Source organism: Myotis daubentonii, chromosome 3 (assembly GCF_963259705.1).
Source record: "Myotis daubentonii chromosome 3, mMyoDau2.1, whole genome shotgun sequence".
Taxonomy (NCBI): domain Eukaryota; kingdom Metazoa; phylum Chordata; class Mammalia; order Chiroptera; family Vespertilionidae; genus Myotis; species Myotis daubentonii.
In genome coordinates this window covers 192,835,635-192,852,349 of record NC_081842.1, presented here as the reverse complement: position 1 = coordinate 192,852,349, position 16,715 = coordinate 192,835,635, and the positions used below count along the sequence as shown (strand labels likewise).

Below are 16,715 nucleotides of genomic sequence, written 5' to 3'. Positions count from 1 at the left end.
AGACTCATCATAAATAAAATGCCAAAGGTTAAAAACAAAGAGAGAACTTTAAAAGCATCAAGAGAAAAGCAGTCTTCTACAAGGGCGTGTCCTTAAGTCTGTCAGCTGATTTCTCAACTGAAACTTTGCAGGACAGATGGGATTGGCACAAAATATTCAGTGATGAAAACTAAAGACCTACAATCAGATTACTCTAACCAGTAAAGCTATTATTTAGAATTGAAGGACAGCCTTCAATTGGCTGGTGTGGCTCATTTGCTTGAGTGTCCTCCCATGCACCTTGAGGTTGCTGTTCTATTTCCCCGTCAGGGCACATGCCCAGGTTATAGGCTTGAACCCCAGTATGGGGCATGCAGGAGGCAGCTGATTGATCTTTCTCTCCCTTTCTATTTAAAATCAATTCTATATAATAAAAGGCTAACATGCAAATCGACTGGTGAAACGACCAGTCACTATGATGTGCACTGACCACCAGGGGCCAGATGCTCAATGCAGGAGCTGCCCCCTGGTAGTCAATGTGCTCCCACAGGAGTGCCGCTCAGCCAGAAGCCCTGAGCTGGGCTCATGGCTGGCGAGCACAGCGGTGATCGTGGGAGCCTCTCCCGCCTCTGGGTCAGTCAGACATCCCCTGAGGGCTCCCGGACGGTTAGAGGGCACAGGACGGGCTAAGGGGACACCCCTCCCCCCCAGTGCACGAAATTCATGCACTGGGCCTCTAGTAAAAACATACTTTAAAAAAAGAATTGAAGGACAGATAAAGAGCTTCCCAGACAAGAAAAAGCTAAGGGAGTTCATCACCACCAAATTAGTATTACAAGAAATGTTAAAGGTCCTTCTTTAAAAAGATAAAAAATATGAAAAATAAGATGGCAATAACAACATATCTATCAACAATTACTTTAAATGCAAATGGATTAAATGCTCCAATCAAAAGACATGCACAGTGGCAGAATGGATAACAAAACAAGACCTTTTCATATGCTGTCTACAAGAGACTCACTTCAGATCAAAAGACATATAAAGACTGAAAATAAAGATGTAGAAAAAGATATTTAATAAAAATGGATGCCCTGGCCGGTTTGGCTCAGTGGACGGAGCGTCGGTCTGCGGACTGGGGGGTCCCAGGTTCGATTCCGGTCAAGGGCATGTGCCTTGGTTGCGGGCGCATCCCCAGTGGGGGCTGTGCAGGAGGCAGCTGGTCGATGTTTCTCTCTCGTCGATGTTTCTAGCTCTCTATCCCTCTCCCGTCCTCTCTGCAAAAAATCAATAAAATATATTTTTTAAAAAAATGGAAACAAAACAAAACATAAAAGCTTGGGTAGCAATTGTTAAACCAGGCAAAATCGACTTTACATAGACAAACAAAGTCTACCACAGGAGACAAAGAAGGACCCAGCAACTCCACTTCTGGGTATTTATCCAAAGAAACCCAAAACACTAAATCAAAAGGTCATGTACATCCATATATTCATTGCAACATTATTTATAATAGCCAAGATATGGAAGCAACCTAAGTTTCCATCGGCAGATGAATGGATAAAGTAGTGGTGCATATATTCAATGGAATATGACTCAGCCATAAAAAAGAATGAAATCTTAGCATCTGCAACAACATGGTTGGACCTAGTGGGTGTTGTGCTCAGTGAAATAAGTCAGAGAAAGACAAATGCCAGATTATTTCACTTACATGTGGAATCTAAACAGACAAGCAGAACAGAAATTGTAATAACTATGTATGGTGTCGTATGGGTACTAGATTTATCTGGGTTATCATTTCGTAAGTTATATAAATGCCTAATCCTGGGGTTGTACACGTGAAACTAATATAATATTCTATGCCAATGTATTTAAAAATAAATTTAAAAATATAGGAAGAGTAAAAACCTCAAATAGCTTGAAAATTATACTGTTCGGGCAATTGTTATAGTTTTGAAAGGATTTTTTTGGCTAATGTTTAAGATTTAACATAAGCCCTGGCCAGGTTGGTTGAGCATCGTCCCATGCATCAAAAGGTTCCCATGCATCAAAAGGTTGCCGGTTCAAATCCCAGTTAGGGTGCGTGTGGGAGGCAACCGATCAGTGTTTCTCTCTCACATCCGATGTCTCTGTCTTTCTTATCTGTCTTCCTTCCTCCCCCTTCACCCCCTCCCTCTCACTCTAAAATCAGTTTAGAAAAAAGCATTTTAGAAAAAAAGTGCTATTTGATTTATAATTATTTGAATCTCAGTGTACATTGGTTAATGAGTGGTTCCTGACTGAGGAAATAAAACAAATTATAATGTACATCTACAAAATAATATTCATTTTTCTTCTAGCTCTTCCACCAAAGCCACCTAAGCCAATGACTTCAGCTGTTACAAATGGAATGAAGGACAATTCTGTTTCTCTTCAGGATGCAGAATGGTACTGGGGGGATATTTCAAGGTAACTAGAATGCAGCTATTATTGAATGTATTTTTAAAAAAATCACTTTTTAGAATTAGTAGTTAAAATACTTTAATGTCCCATTAATTGTCATTTAAAGATGACCATTTAAGAGATTGTGTGGTAACATTTCAGAAGTTTCTAAATGCTTTTCTTCCCACACACACACATACAAAATGACAAGAAAATCTTTAAATTATGGGTGTGATTTTACTTTTAATACTATATTGGTGATATATTTCTGAATAAGTAATACATACTCTTAAGATAGTTACATATATCTTAGGGTGAAAGATACTTATAGGTACTTAATTTTCCTTACCTTTTGCCTCTAAGGCAGTAGTAGTACCACAATCTTTACATGTGCAAGAATCAATTGGGTGGGGCTTAGGAATCTGCATTTAACAACCTCCCCGAGTGATTTTGATGCACTCCACACACCTCATTTTGGGAAATAGGACTCTTGGACAGATTTCTCTTTGAGTAAAATGTGGTTTTGGAAATATTTGAATCTAGAGAAGGAATATATATACACACACACACACACACACTACATATATATATTTAAAATTTGAATATTACATTTCCTTGTTTTTAAAAAACACTACACATTTCAGCCAACTCAGGTTTCAGGTTGATACTATATTCCTCAATATGATTGTCTCCCTCTTTCTTTTGTCTCTTCTCTCCCATTACCAAAATGGCACTCATTCCTTCTTTTCCTTACCCTTTTAACCATCTTTAAATGTACAATTCAGTGGTATAAAGTACATTTACATTGTTGTTCAACTTTCACTACCATCCATCTCTGGAACTATTTCATCTTCCCAAAGTGAAATTCTATACCCATTCATAATACACTAACTCCCCTTTCCTCCTATTTTCCCCAGCCCCTCCCTGGCAATCACCCTCCTACTTTCAGTTTCTATGAATTTGACTACTCTAGATATCTCATATAAGTGGAATTATACAATATTTATGCCTCCAAAGTTCATCCATGTCATAGCATGTGTCAGAATTTACTTCCTTTTTAAAGCTGAACAATATTTCACTTAATATATATCTACTTATTTATCTGGACATTTGGCTTTGATGAACATTTGGGTTGTTTCCAGCTTTTGGCTAGTGAATAATGTTGCTATAAACATTGTGTGTAAATGTTTAAGTCCATGCTTTCATTTGTTTTGGGTATATACCCAGAAGTGGAATTTTTAGGTTACATGGTAATTCTATGTTTATTTTTTTGAGGAAGACAATATATATTTATATTAAAATTATCAGAAAAAATTTATTTTAGCATTATACAATAAAAGGATCTATTATATTTAAATATAATTTAAATTTATATTTTAAGACCCTGTGGTTCTATAATTCAAGGGTCTTTTGTACCCTGCCATTTCCTTTGAGTGTTCCAGTACTGTTCCTTAAAGTCCCAAACCAGCTCCGAAGAGAAATTTATTATCAGTATGCGTTCATATTGGAGGATATTATATTGAAAAATTGTGAATTTAGTGAATTTCTTCCCCTCTGATCAGACAGCTGCCAGTGTTGCTTAAATATAACCTTCTTTCTAAATGGCTGCTGGTTTTTCCTGAAACTCTGCAAGTTCAGAGCTGCCTAAGGAACCCCTAAAGGCTTAATGGAAACACTGTCTCTTATAGATAGTTGAAACCTGGAAAAGTTTAAGAAGTAAATAGCCCTTCCTTAAATTGCATAACACCGAAAATCAAAACAGAATGAACATACCTAGAGGGAGGAACTAAATGACCTCTGACGGCCCTGTGATTCTATAACTATACCACTTCCCAACTAGCCTTAGTAATAATATATGAAGAGCACAAATGACACTTGTGTTTTTTTCACTTTTTCTATAATTCTTCAGGGAGGAGGTAAATGACAAATTACGGGACATGCCAGATGGTACCTTCTTGGTCAGAGATGCCTCAACAAAAATGCAGGGAGATTATACTTTGACTTTGCGGTGAGTATTTTTCAGCATTTTCATTAGCATTATTTATTTCTGGTATACAAAGATTTCTGTATTTTGTTTAAATCTTTATTTATACATTTTCATATTTTAATTTACTATAGATACATAATTTTTGTTTGGCTAACTATCCTTTTTTATACATTGAACATTTAAATGTTTTATAAAAATGACAATATTTATTTTTTGGTAGCAATAAAGTGAAAAAGCTTTATTGTAAGGAAATAAGATGTATACTGTTGACCTTATGAGTGTAGAAGAAGTGATGTGCACAGCGTAAGGTTGTTCATGATAGGTTGGGAATCCACCCCTCTAATAACCCTATTATTTTCCTTAATGCAGACTTCAGCATTAAAACTCAGCCTTATTTAGGATGATGATGATATGTAGAAGATAAAGCAATTCTCAGTCTGTATCATGCCATCCACGTGGGCATATTAGAATCTCATAAGTGGTGGTTGTATCCCTTTTATATTTACAAAAGTGGGACATATATTTTTTAAAAATTAGGAAAACTGCTTTAGATATTCCCACATTTAATTTTAACCATTAAAATCGCCTAATTACAATAAAGTCTTATGATTCTTAAAAAATAAAGTGACTATCTAAAGAAAAGAATAATAACAATAGCAACAATAACAACTTTCTTGTACTAAGCATTTTACATGTAATAACATTTATTTCTCACAACAACCTTATGACACGTAGGTATTAATATTTCCATTTTATAGATGAGGCAACTAAAACTTAAACTGATTAAGAAAGTTGCTTCACGACACATACTAGTAGCTAGTAAGTGGCAAAGGATAGGCTCAAATCCAGATTAATCTGGTTCTTTGCTGCCTTTCCATCCTAGTATCTTTAAGAAAAAGAATCCCATATTTTATGCTAGAAATTTGGAGTCACTGTATTAGTTTCTGGTAATGACATTGAAAGAAATTAATGCCATAGGACTTCAGTTGTGCTGAGGAATAATCAGTGTTCTCTGTTGATTCAACACAATTTTTTCTCATTCTAGTCAGGCTTCTATCTTATCACTCTACAGCAGTGGTTCTCAACCTTCCTAATGCCACGACCCTTTAATACAGTTCCTCATGTTGTGGTGACCCCCAACCATAAAATTATTTTCGTTGCTACTTCATAACTGTAACTTTGCTACTGTTATGAATTGTAATGTAAATATCTGATATGCAGGATGTTACAAATTGAACATAATTAAAGCATAGTGATTAATCACAAAAACAATATGTAATTATATATGTGTTTTCCAATGGTCGTAGGTGACCCCTGTGAAAGAGTCATTTGACCCCCAAAGGGGTCGCGACCCACAGGTTGAGAACCGCTGCTCTACAGGGACTGCTAAACCAGTGGCCACTTCTCTTTCTTACTTTGCCTGACCTCTTAGCAGCATTAGTTATAGACACTTCTTCCTAGAAACAGTTTATTATCTTGGCTGTTGTGATATCACATTCTTCTGATTTTCTTCCTAATTCTAGGCCACTCCTTTGCTCAATATCGAGATGTTAAGTGTTTCTGGGTTCAGACTTGGGCCTTCTCTTCTCTGTATTCATTTTCCCACAGTGAAGCTTGTCCTGTCCCTTGGCTTTAATATACAGATATGCAGTGAGATTCATAAACCTTATCTCCAGCTCTGACCTTCAGAACTCCAGATGCACATATCCAGTTGCCTGCTTGCTTTTGCCGCTAGATAACTAGGGGAGATACTAATTTTAACATGGTCAGTGCAGAATTGTTATTTCAATCCCAACTCCCCTACCCAAACTGTTTCTCTTCAAGTCTTCACTCTTTTTAAGCAATAGAACCACCATCTCTACAGTTACTCAAGCCACAAGTCTTACCTCCTCTCTTTTTCTCACTCTCATATCCAAGTCATAATTAAGTAAATCCTGCCAACTCTACCTTCAAATCTATATTAGTAATTTCTTCACATTTCTCTCCCATCTAAATCTAAGCCACCATCATCTTGCTTGATCTTTTGCAGTCACCTCCTGACAGGCCTCCCAGCATCTTAAAATTTCTAACCTTCCCCATCCCTGTTGACTCATTTTCCGCACAGCAGCCAGAATGATCATTTACAACAATATTCTTCAAGACAGTTATCTGTAGGCATGTCTTTTCCCTCTCCTTTCATTGTCTTTAATCCATTCCAGTCAGGCTTCCATCCTTACCATTCAACTGAAACAATTTTATCAAGATCACTTAGTGATCTCTACTTTGTCAAGCCTCAGTTGATTATTTCCTCTTTGTTGAAATGCTTTTTAAAACATTGTTTTTTAGAAAAAAATAAAAAATTGGATAGTTTTTAAGATAAACACTTAGTTCTCCATTCACTTTATTAACTGCTTTCTCTTGGTTTCCTTTGCTGGTTCTTCCTCATACCCTGACCACTAAACATTGGTGTACCCTTGGGCCCAACCTTGAACCTCTTTTGTTGTTGAGCTGTGCTTATCTAAAGTTCAGGAGAAGGTCTGGGCTAGAAGTGTAATTCATTCAGGAAAAAAAAAAGATACATAGATTATTTCTCTTAAGTGATTATTTTTTGCCAAGTTTATTGATACTGACTGCTGTTTAGGTATATTAACCTTTAATAAGAAAGATATTTATAGATAAAAGAAATAGTTGTAAAAATAATATGATATTACATATACTTTTGCACACATACTTATATATGCCTTTTCACCTGTTCTAGCCTCAGCATAATAAAACTTGTTTATTATGTGACATCAAGCTTTCATATCTTCATATGAAAGTAGTAGTACTTCAGTAGAATTGTTTTTTTGGCAAAATCTACAGTTGTTACCTTATTGTTTACAGGAAAGGAGGCAATAATAAGTTAATAAAAATCTACCACCGAGATGGGAAATACGGCTTTTCTGATCCTCTGACATTTAATTCTGTGGTGGAGCTCATTCACCACTATCATCATGAATCTCTTGCTCAGTACAATCCCAAACTTGATGTGAAGCTGATGTACCCAGTGTCCAAATACCAGCAGGTATGATTACACAAGTTCTTGATAGCTATTCCTCAAGTAATTACTTAACAGGATTATTTGATTCTGACTTACCAGTTAAAAAAAGAAATCTAGTCATTTAAAATTTTCTACTGAAGATTTAAGAATTTTAGAACTTACTTTGTGGCAACTATGAATAGCTTGTTGCATGTATTTATTAACTTTATATAAAATACTTTTGTTGCCTGGCTGGTATGCTCAGATGGTTGAGCATCAACCTATTAATCAGGAGGTCACGGTTCGATTTCAGTTAGGGCATCTGCCCAGGTTGCAGGCTTGATCCCCAGTAATGGGCATGCAGGAAGCAGCTGATCAATGATACTCTCTTATCATTGATGTTTATATTTCTCCCTCTTCCTTCCTCTCTGAAATAAATAAAAATATAGTAAAAAAATACTTTTGTTTATGTTTTCTATTTATACTTTTTTTCTTAATTTTGAAAGTATTAACTATTTTGTTGTGATATAAGACCGATCTTTGTGTTAACAAAAGAATTTAGTGCTTTTATATGCTTGATATTAATCCAGTGGTTTAAACTTACAGTAGAAATGCAATTTAAAAATAAATAGATGTAGAAATTAATGTAGAATTGTTGACATTCTTTACTTCTTTTGTTTACCTGCATAGGATCAGTTGGTCAAAGAAGATAACATTGACGCAGTAGGTAAAAAACTGCAGGAGTATCACTCTCAGTATCAGGAGAAGAGTAAAGAGTATGACAGGCTATATGAAGAATATACCAGAACATCCCAGGTTAGTATGTTTTTGTTATTTAGGCCAGTAAGTATGCAACATCATAGTTACATCAAATTTTCTTTAATTCACCTGACAATCTTTAGAGGTCTTGATATCTTAAATAGCCTTTTGGGGACTTTGATGCTATAAATTCCTTTCCTGTTCATAAATCACTTTTTTATTGGTTAAGGATATATTTTATGTCCGTTAGTGTTAACTAGAATAAGGTTTGACTGCTAGTGACAAAAAATAAAATAACAAAGGCTTCAGATAGAAATTTAGTTTTCTTTTATGTATAGGCATTTCAGGGGTTTTATGGCAACTCCACAGTAATTGGGGCCTAGGTTTCTTCTGTCTTGATGCCTTGCTATCTGTGGAAGTTGGCTTATTCCAATATCAACCATAACAACCATATTCTAGCAATCAGGAAGGAAAAATAGGAACGAGAATAAAAGGAATGTTTCCTATTTTTAAAACTACTTGCTAGAAACACACACTGCTTCCACACTCTGCCCACTGGTTAGATGTAGCTGCAGATCACAACTAGCTGCAGGGGAGGTCTTCTATAACCGTTAGAAAGAATGTGGGAGGTTTGCATTGGTTTGGAGTGATTTCTGAGATATACTAAGTAAAAAATGAAAGCTATAGAAAAATATATGTGGTATACTGTCACTTATGGTTAAAAATTGTGTAGAGGGTGCTATATGTGTACATGTTAATATGTATTCTGATCAGAAACTGATACTGTATATCCTCTGGGTAAGATAATTAAGACAGTGAGAGTCCTAAAGTAGAAAACTTACTCTTTACTATATATACTTTTATATTGTTTGATATATTTTTTTCTGTTTGCATGTATTACCTTCTTAAAATATATAAAATGAAGTGAATTAGAATTCAGGAGATTTATTTTCTAATCCTGGTTATGCTAAAAATTGCTTGTGTCCCTTGAGAAATTATGTGTTTCAGATCCCATCTGTAAGATGGAGATAATGGCAGCCCCAACTATATTTGAGTGTGTGTGTGTGTGTGTGTGGGAGAGAGAGATAGGTAATCTGGTTACAAAGGTCAGTATAACCATCCAAAAAACACTTATTGAACACCTTGTCTAGGCATGATACTATGCTTGACTCCAGAAACACAGAGGGAGAGAGATGAGGCCCTATTCTTCAAAAGTTTGAAGTACTCTGACAATATTTGTTAAACACAATCTGCATTAGTCCAAATGTCAAATTTTAATTCCTTTCCTCTGCATTAAACAAAGCAGTGATGGATTTTACTATATTTGTGTGTGTATACCACACACTATGTTTAATCTCACAAAGAATATTGAGTAAAAGATGCAAAAGAATACATATAATACACATCTGTTCATATAATGGACAAAACCAGACAGATGTTAACTTTTTTATTTTGGATGGGAACATAAAGTGATAAAATCATGAAGAATCACAAAGAATCATCATAAAGGATAGTATTATCACCAAGGCAGGGGAGATGGACTGGGAAGAAGAGAGTTGTGATTGGAAAGGATGCACGGAATTTTTGGGGGTGCTGTTAGTGGATGTTTATCCTTTATAATAAAAGCCTAGGTGGCGTCATATGTGACGTCATCACAAGATGGCCAACATAACATGGCCACGACAAGATGGCTGGCAGGGGAGGGCAGTTGTGGGCGATCAGGCCATCAGGGGAGGGCAGTTGGAGGTGACCAGGCTGGCAGGGGATGGCAGTTGGGGATGACCAGGCTGGCAGTGGGGAGGGCAGTTAGGCATCAATCAGGCCAGCATGGAGTGGTTAGGGGACGATCAGGCTGGCAGGCAGAAGCGGTTAGGGGCAATCAGGCAGGAAGGCAGGCGAGTGGTTAGGAGCCAGCAGGCCCAGATTGTGAGAGGGATGTTCGACTGCCAGTTTAGGCCAGATCCCACAAGGATTGGGCTTAAATCGGCAGTTGGACATCCTCCAAGGGGTCCCAGATTGGAGAGGGTGCAGGCTAGGCTGAGGGACACCCCCCATGCACGAATTTTGTGCACCAGGCCTCTAGTTTTATAATTTGTTAAGCTGTGCATTTGTTTTATGCACTTACGTTATATCTCCCACTAAAAATGATAAACATTAAAAACAAATGGCTGGCCTGACTGGTATTGCTCAGTGGTTGAGCACTGTCCTATGAACCAGAAGGTCACAGTTCAATTCCCAGTCAGGGCACATACCCAAAGTTCAGGCTCCATCCCAGTGCGGACGTGCAGGAGGCAGCTGATCCATGATTCTCTCTCATCATTGATGTTTCTGTCTCTCTTCCTCTCTTTTCCTCTATGAAATCAATAAAAAAAAAATATTTTAAAAGGCACATGGCTGCCCTAGCCAGTTTGGGTAGAGCATCGGCCTGTGAACCAAAGGGTCCTGGGTTCGACTCCAGTCAAGGGCACGTACCTTGGTTGCAGGCTCCTCTCTGGCCTGGGCCCTGGTTGGGGCACATGCAATCGATGTGTTTCTCTCACATCAATGTTTCTCTCTGTCTTTCCCTCTCTCTTCCACTCTCCCTAAAAATCAATGAAAAAATATCTTCAGGTGAGGATTAACAAAATAATAATAATAAAAAATAAAAAGGCACATAGCTGTATACAAAACCAGTATGAATATTTTTATAGATCAGAGGTGGAACAGGCATCCATAATAATAACCATAAATGGAACTTTCAGATTTGGAAATAAGTGGAGGTCACTGAGATTTGGACCTCCTGGTTTTTTCCTTCTCAGACTTTGCTGATTTCTCCTCTTTGATCTTGGTCGTCTGCTCTCGCTGGCTTGGGCGCTCACTTGCTCTCTCGCTCACTCGCTCTCTCACTCACTCGCTCTCCCTCCCTCTCACTCTCTCGCTCTCTCCCCCCACCTCTCCAGATTTATGCCAACTTTTTTTTTTTTTTTTGAGAGAGAGAGAGAGAGAGAGAGAGAGAGAGAGAGAGAGAGATTGATTGATTTGTTGTTCCATTTATTTATGCATTCATTGGTTGTTCCTTGTATGTGCCCTGATCTGGGACCGAACCTGCAACCTTGGCTTGTCGAGACAGTTCTCTAACCAACTGAGCTACCGGGCCAGGTCGTCTTCTCTTTTCTAGTTACTTATTTACTCGCTGGTAATTTCAAACCATCTCATGGTTTTACATACCATTATATGCTAGTAACTCCCAAACATCTTTCCAACCTTCCTTTTCCACTCTGCTTTTCTTTTTTCCGTAATGCTTCTTACCTTCTAACATACTATGTACTTTACTTACTTACCGTATCTGTTATTTGTTGTCTGTATAATCCCCTAAACTATCAGTTCCAGGAAAGCAGAAATCCTTAAGCTTGTTCACTTATGTATCCCAAACACTTCTAAATTCTCTTAGCTCTAGACTCATTCATCCAGCTGCTTGATGAACAGCTTCACTTGGATGTTTAGTAGATATCTCAGATTTGACATGTCCAAAATTGAACCCTGATATTTCACCTCAATACTGTTCTACCCTTTGCCTTTCCCATTTCAGTTGAGAGCAATCATATCCTCAAGATCTTTCAGGCCAAGATCCTTGAAGTCATTCTACTAGACTCTTTCTATTATACCTTGTATCCAGTCGATCAGGAATTCCTGTTGACTTTACCTTTAGAGTATACCCAGAATTCAACCCCTTCTCACCACATTCATTGCTAATACCTTGATCTAAGCCACTATCATTTCTTGCTTTGATTTAGCACAGAAACCTCCTTTCCTTTCCTTATCCATGTTCCCCTTCCCCTAATCAATTCTCGACATAGCAGCTAGGTGATACTTGTAAAATGTAGGTAAGATCACAGCACTCCTTTGTTTAAGACCCAGCTCTGGTTCCACATTTTACACAGACTGAAAGCCAGAGTTGTTTTTGTAGATGGCCATTATGATCTGTGCCCCTTTTCCTCCTGGACCTCATTTCTTAAACTCTCTTCGCTGTGCCCCAGCCACACTAACCTCCTTGCTGTTCCTTGAATATACTAGACCTGCTTCCCACCTTTTTGTTTTGCACTGGCTATTTCCTTGCCTGAAACACATCCTCTGGCCTCAGGTAGTCACCTGGCTAACCCCCTCACCTCTTTCAAGTCTTTGCTCAAATGTTGTTATCAAATAAGGCCTACCTGACAACTTTATTTAAAATTGCAACTCTCCAACCTTCCTTTTCCACTCTGCTTTTCTTTTTTCCATAATGCTTCTTACCTTATAACAAACTATGTATTTTACTTAAACTTACCATATCTGTTATTTGTTGTCTGTATAATCCCCTACACTATAAATTCCAGGAAAGCAGAAATCTTTAAGCTTGTTCACTTATGTATCCCAAACACTTCAAATAATGCCTGGCATATAGTTATTGTTTTATTTGTTGAATGAGTCTATGCAAGATAATGAACCCAGAGCCTCCACATTTGGTCAGGGCATGGAGTCAGACTAATGGTGTGAAGTGGAGTCTAGTGGAGGGCTAAGCCCCCTGTGAATAGAAGCTAGAAAAAACGGCCACTGTTGCATGTGGCTTTGGCTTCTGTAGAGCTGCACTTCTCCTTTCTTTTCTTCTTTTAAAAATACAATTTTATTGATTTCAGAGAGAGGAAAGGAGAGGGAGAGAGAGATAGAAGCATCCATGATGAGAAAGAATCATGGATCGGCTGCCCGTTGCACCTCTCCTGTCTGACATGGCTGGAGAAAGCTCCACATGCTGTGAACATGCTTTGTAATAGTGGGGATTTCACAGCATATTATGAGTTCGAAGCAACTGATATGAGACCAGGTTCTGAACTTGGAATCCCTGGTTGGAGAGCTGGGTTTGGGGGGCAGATGGAGGCAACCAAATGCCACTAGTAGGTCGAAACTAGAAGCGGGCTAAATTTCTCTATGTGAGAATTCAGAGCAGGACTTGAGATGGGGCTGAGCACAGAAAGCTATGGAGCTTAAAGCCTTGGGAGGTGAGTGAAGAGAGCGAGGATCCAGTAATTAGTGGTACAGGAGATGGGCTGGGACAATAAGTGTTAAACAGAGATTAAATAATTGACCTCCTCAGTTTATAAGTGTTGTAGTGTTCATAACTTTGTAGAACTCCTTGTGTTTTGTCTTTATAAGTTTTATAGACTTCCTCTGTATTTCTATGAAATCTTAGATAAAATCTGGATTGCTGTGATATAAGTGAATTCTTCCCAGAGAATGGGAAAGGGATGGTGTTGGTTGGCACAGGGTGAGAATTGACTACAGGTGAGGCTATTTAACATCTGGATTACATATAATTAGGAGGAAAAGTGATTGGACTTAGTGATAGATTGGGATAAGGACAGGAATTTGGCCATGAGATCATTGGTGACCTTGGAAGAGCAGTCTCTGTGGAATGGTGAGTGCAGAAGCCAAAATAGAGTGAGTTGGAGTGCGAATGAGAGTTGAAGAAAGAGAGACAGCCATATAGACAACTCTTTCAAGAAGTTTAACTGTGACTGGGTGAGGATTTAGGTTAGGGATTTTATTTTTCCAGAGTGGTTTCACTAGAACTTGTTTGTATGTTGATGAGAAGGAACCATTAGATGGGGAGAGTTAATGATGTAAGAGGGGCTGGCTGATGTAATGGATGGAAGTACCTGAGAACGGAAGAGAAGGTGAGCCCCAGAGCACAGGTAGATAAAGGGAGGAGGAAGAAGGAAGGGGTGTAGATCCAGGTAGGTTTATAGTTTTGGTAGTAGGTTTGGTGACATTGTTTACAGGGGAGCTGCTGCTTGGACAGTGATGTCAAATACTTTCCCGTTTGCTGCCCTATTTACTGACACATATACCAGTGTTAGTAAAGTCTATATTATTGGTGTTTTCTTTGAAGATACAGGGCCATAGCTTTGTAAGTATTTTCTAACTTTGCAAGGGTGCCAGTACCCTTTACTATAATTTCAGAGTGCAGAATTTGTAGCTAAATATTTAGATGTGGGCATTTCAATAAGTTTGCAGTACTATTTGAGATACGTATAATATTACCTCACTTATATGGGAAGTCATAAAGGTTTGCGCTTCCCTCATCAACCTTTGTTCCAACCCTACTGAGCAGTTGCTTATCCCTGAACATCTCCTGACAATTCATGTACATGCCATGCCATCTGTGTGCGATGCTGCATTTCCCCGCACCCCAGTTCTTTAAGAACTGGCTCAAACGCTGTCTTCTTCATGAAGCCTCCGTAAAGCAGTAAGTAACTGATTTATCCCACTTGATCTCCCTACCACGACATGGAACAGAAGCTATTAGAGTTCAGAAATCTGTTTCACCGGTGTAGTTCAAATCCTGAAAGGTAGGCCCCATGTTTTATGAATCTCTTTATCACCAGATGGTACTTCCTGTATAGTGGATTTTCACTAATCATTTGTTGAAATTAATCAATGCTGGGTAGTTGAGGAATTATCTTGTAAGCACCAAACCTTTAAAAATTATAAACATTCAGGATAGTAATCTTTCTAGACCTTTATACATATTTCTTGACTTTCTAAAGTAAATAGAATAAAGTCTAATCCTCTTTGAAGGTTTTAGGGGAATCATGAGTCAGACGCTAAAGTCTACAAATACCCTCAGACTCCTTACCCTAGTGCTGAATGGGCTTTTGTTTTATGGAGTTTTCATTTTACATCTTAGTCTGCATCTGATTTTTGCAGCTATTCTCCCCTTTTTCATTTTCTGCTTTAATCAGATGAATTTACTGATGATTCTGTTTTGAAAACTACATGCTTTAGAAACTAAAGCAAGAATAAATAGACTCTGGCCCTAGCTGGTTAGGCTCAGTGGATAGAGCATCGGCCTGCCGACTGAAGGGTCCTGGGTTCGATTCCGGTCAAGGACACATTCCCAGGGTTGAGGGCTCAATCCCCAGGAGGGGGTGTGCAGGAGCTAGCCAATCAATGATCCTCTCTCATCGTTGATGTTTCTATCTCTCTTTCCCTCTTCCTTCCTTTCTGAAATCAATAATAAAAAATATATATATATATTTTTTAAATTAAATCTTTATTGTTCAGATTATTACATTTGTTCCTCTTTCCCCCCCCCCCCATAACTCCCCTCCTCCCAGTTCCCGCCCCACCCTCTGCCCTCACTCCCCACCCACTGTCCTCATCCATAGGTGCACGATTTTTGTCCAGTCTCTTCCCGCATCTCCCACACCCCTTTCCCCCCCAAGAATAGTCAGTCCATTCCCTTTCTATGTCCCTGATTCTATTATGATCACCAGATTATTTATTCACTTGATTCTTAGATTCACTTGTTGATAGATGCATGTTTGTTGTTCATAATTTGTATCTTTACCTTAAAAAATCGTTTTAAAAAAAATTAATAGACTCTGTAGGGCTCTTCTGGGGATAAGTCTTTGCATGTTGTTGCCTGGACTCCTCTACTCTATCCATTCACCCCTTTAGCACCTTTTGGGGGTCAGCACTACAATAGGTGCAAAGGCAGGTCTTTATTTATCCTTGTCTTCAATGTGTCAAGGGGTTGATCCCTCTTAGCAACTTAGGTCTTTCTGTGGTTCTCAGCTATACTTTTTCTTTGATTTTAGGGTTTGAATGATTCATTTTGCATATAAATAATAAGGGTAAGAGTTAAATAAAGGGTCTTATTTTAGCCAGGTTATTTTCAACTGTTGTCCCACAAGAATTTTTAAAACAAGCAATACCTGACTATTTCGTCAGGGGTACTGACCTCTTTTCCCTTAGTTTGTCAAATAAAAAAATGACACTAGCCAACATAACAATAGCCGTTGGATGTGAATGAATCAAAATTATACCTGTTTTTTGGTCAGATTGGCAAAGAATATATTTTTTGGTGTGCTGCAGATTTTAGTAATCAGTTTATGTGTGCCATGAGATGAAAAACATAGAAAATTGCTGGTTTAGCTTTCTGAATTCAGTCTTACATGGAACTGTAAAAAAGTTCCAAAAAAATAAAGATAATAAAGTATATAGCTTTTCTTTTTTTCTCCTATAGGAAATACAGATGAAGCGGACGGCAATTGAAGCTTTTAATGAAACAATTAAAATTTTTGAAGAGCAGTGTCACACACAAGAACAGTATCGCAAAGAATATATTGAGCGATTTCGCAGAGAGGGGAATGAAAAGGAAATTGAACGGTAACTCTACCTAATTACCTCCAAGTACATCAGTGAGACAAGATGTATTTTCTTCCCCAGTAATCTCTGTTGTGTTTGCTTTTACCTCTCAAACTTCACAGTCCTTTCATATGGAAGTACTTGCTGTTCCCACCAGTGACACCAAACTGAACCTCCTCTCTTCTGCATTCTTTCTCCTCCTCCTAAATATTAGCTCTTGCTCACCCTTTAGGACTCAGCTTAGACATGATTTTTTCTAGAAAATTTTCTCTGATTCCCTAGACTAGTTTGGGGTCTTTTTGTCCCTATACCTATAGTATCTGCTCCTGACCCCTACTGTAACGTTTACTGAATGTCCCACTTACGAAACTGCAAGCTTGTTGAAAGTAGGGATGTTGGCTTATTTTCCTG

The 16,715-nt window shown here is 38.1% G+C and overlaps 1 protein-coding gene across 2 annotated transcripts in view; it reads left to right on the top strand.

Annotated features, from left to right (window-relative positions):
* Positions 1–16,715, top strand: part of PIK3R3 (phosphoinositide-3-kinase regulatory subunit 3) — a 92,093-nt gene that overhangs the window by 50,816 nt on the left and 24,562 nt on the right. For both annotated transcript variants that reach the window (XM_059690029.1, XM_059690028.1), the window contains 5 exons: positions 2,316–2,424; positions 4,307–4,405; positions 7,247–7,427; positions 8,073–8,198; positions 16,183–16,325. In XM_059690029.1, coding sequence (XP_059546012.1) covers positions 2,342–2,424; positions 4,307–4,405; positions 7,247–7,427; positions 8,073–8,198; positions 16,183–16,325 — 632 coding nt within the window. In that variant the 5' untranslated portion in view covers positions 2,316–2,341. The remainder of the gene's footprint in view (positions 1–2,315; positions 2,425–4,306; positions 4,406–7,246; positions 7,428–8,072; positions 8,199–16,182; positions 16,326–16,715) is intronic.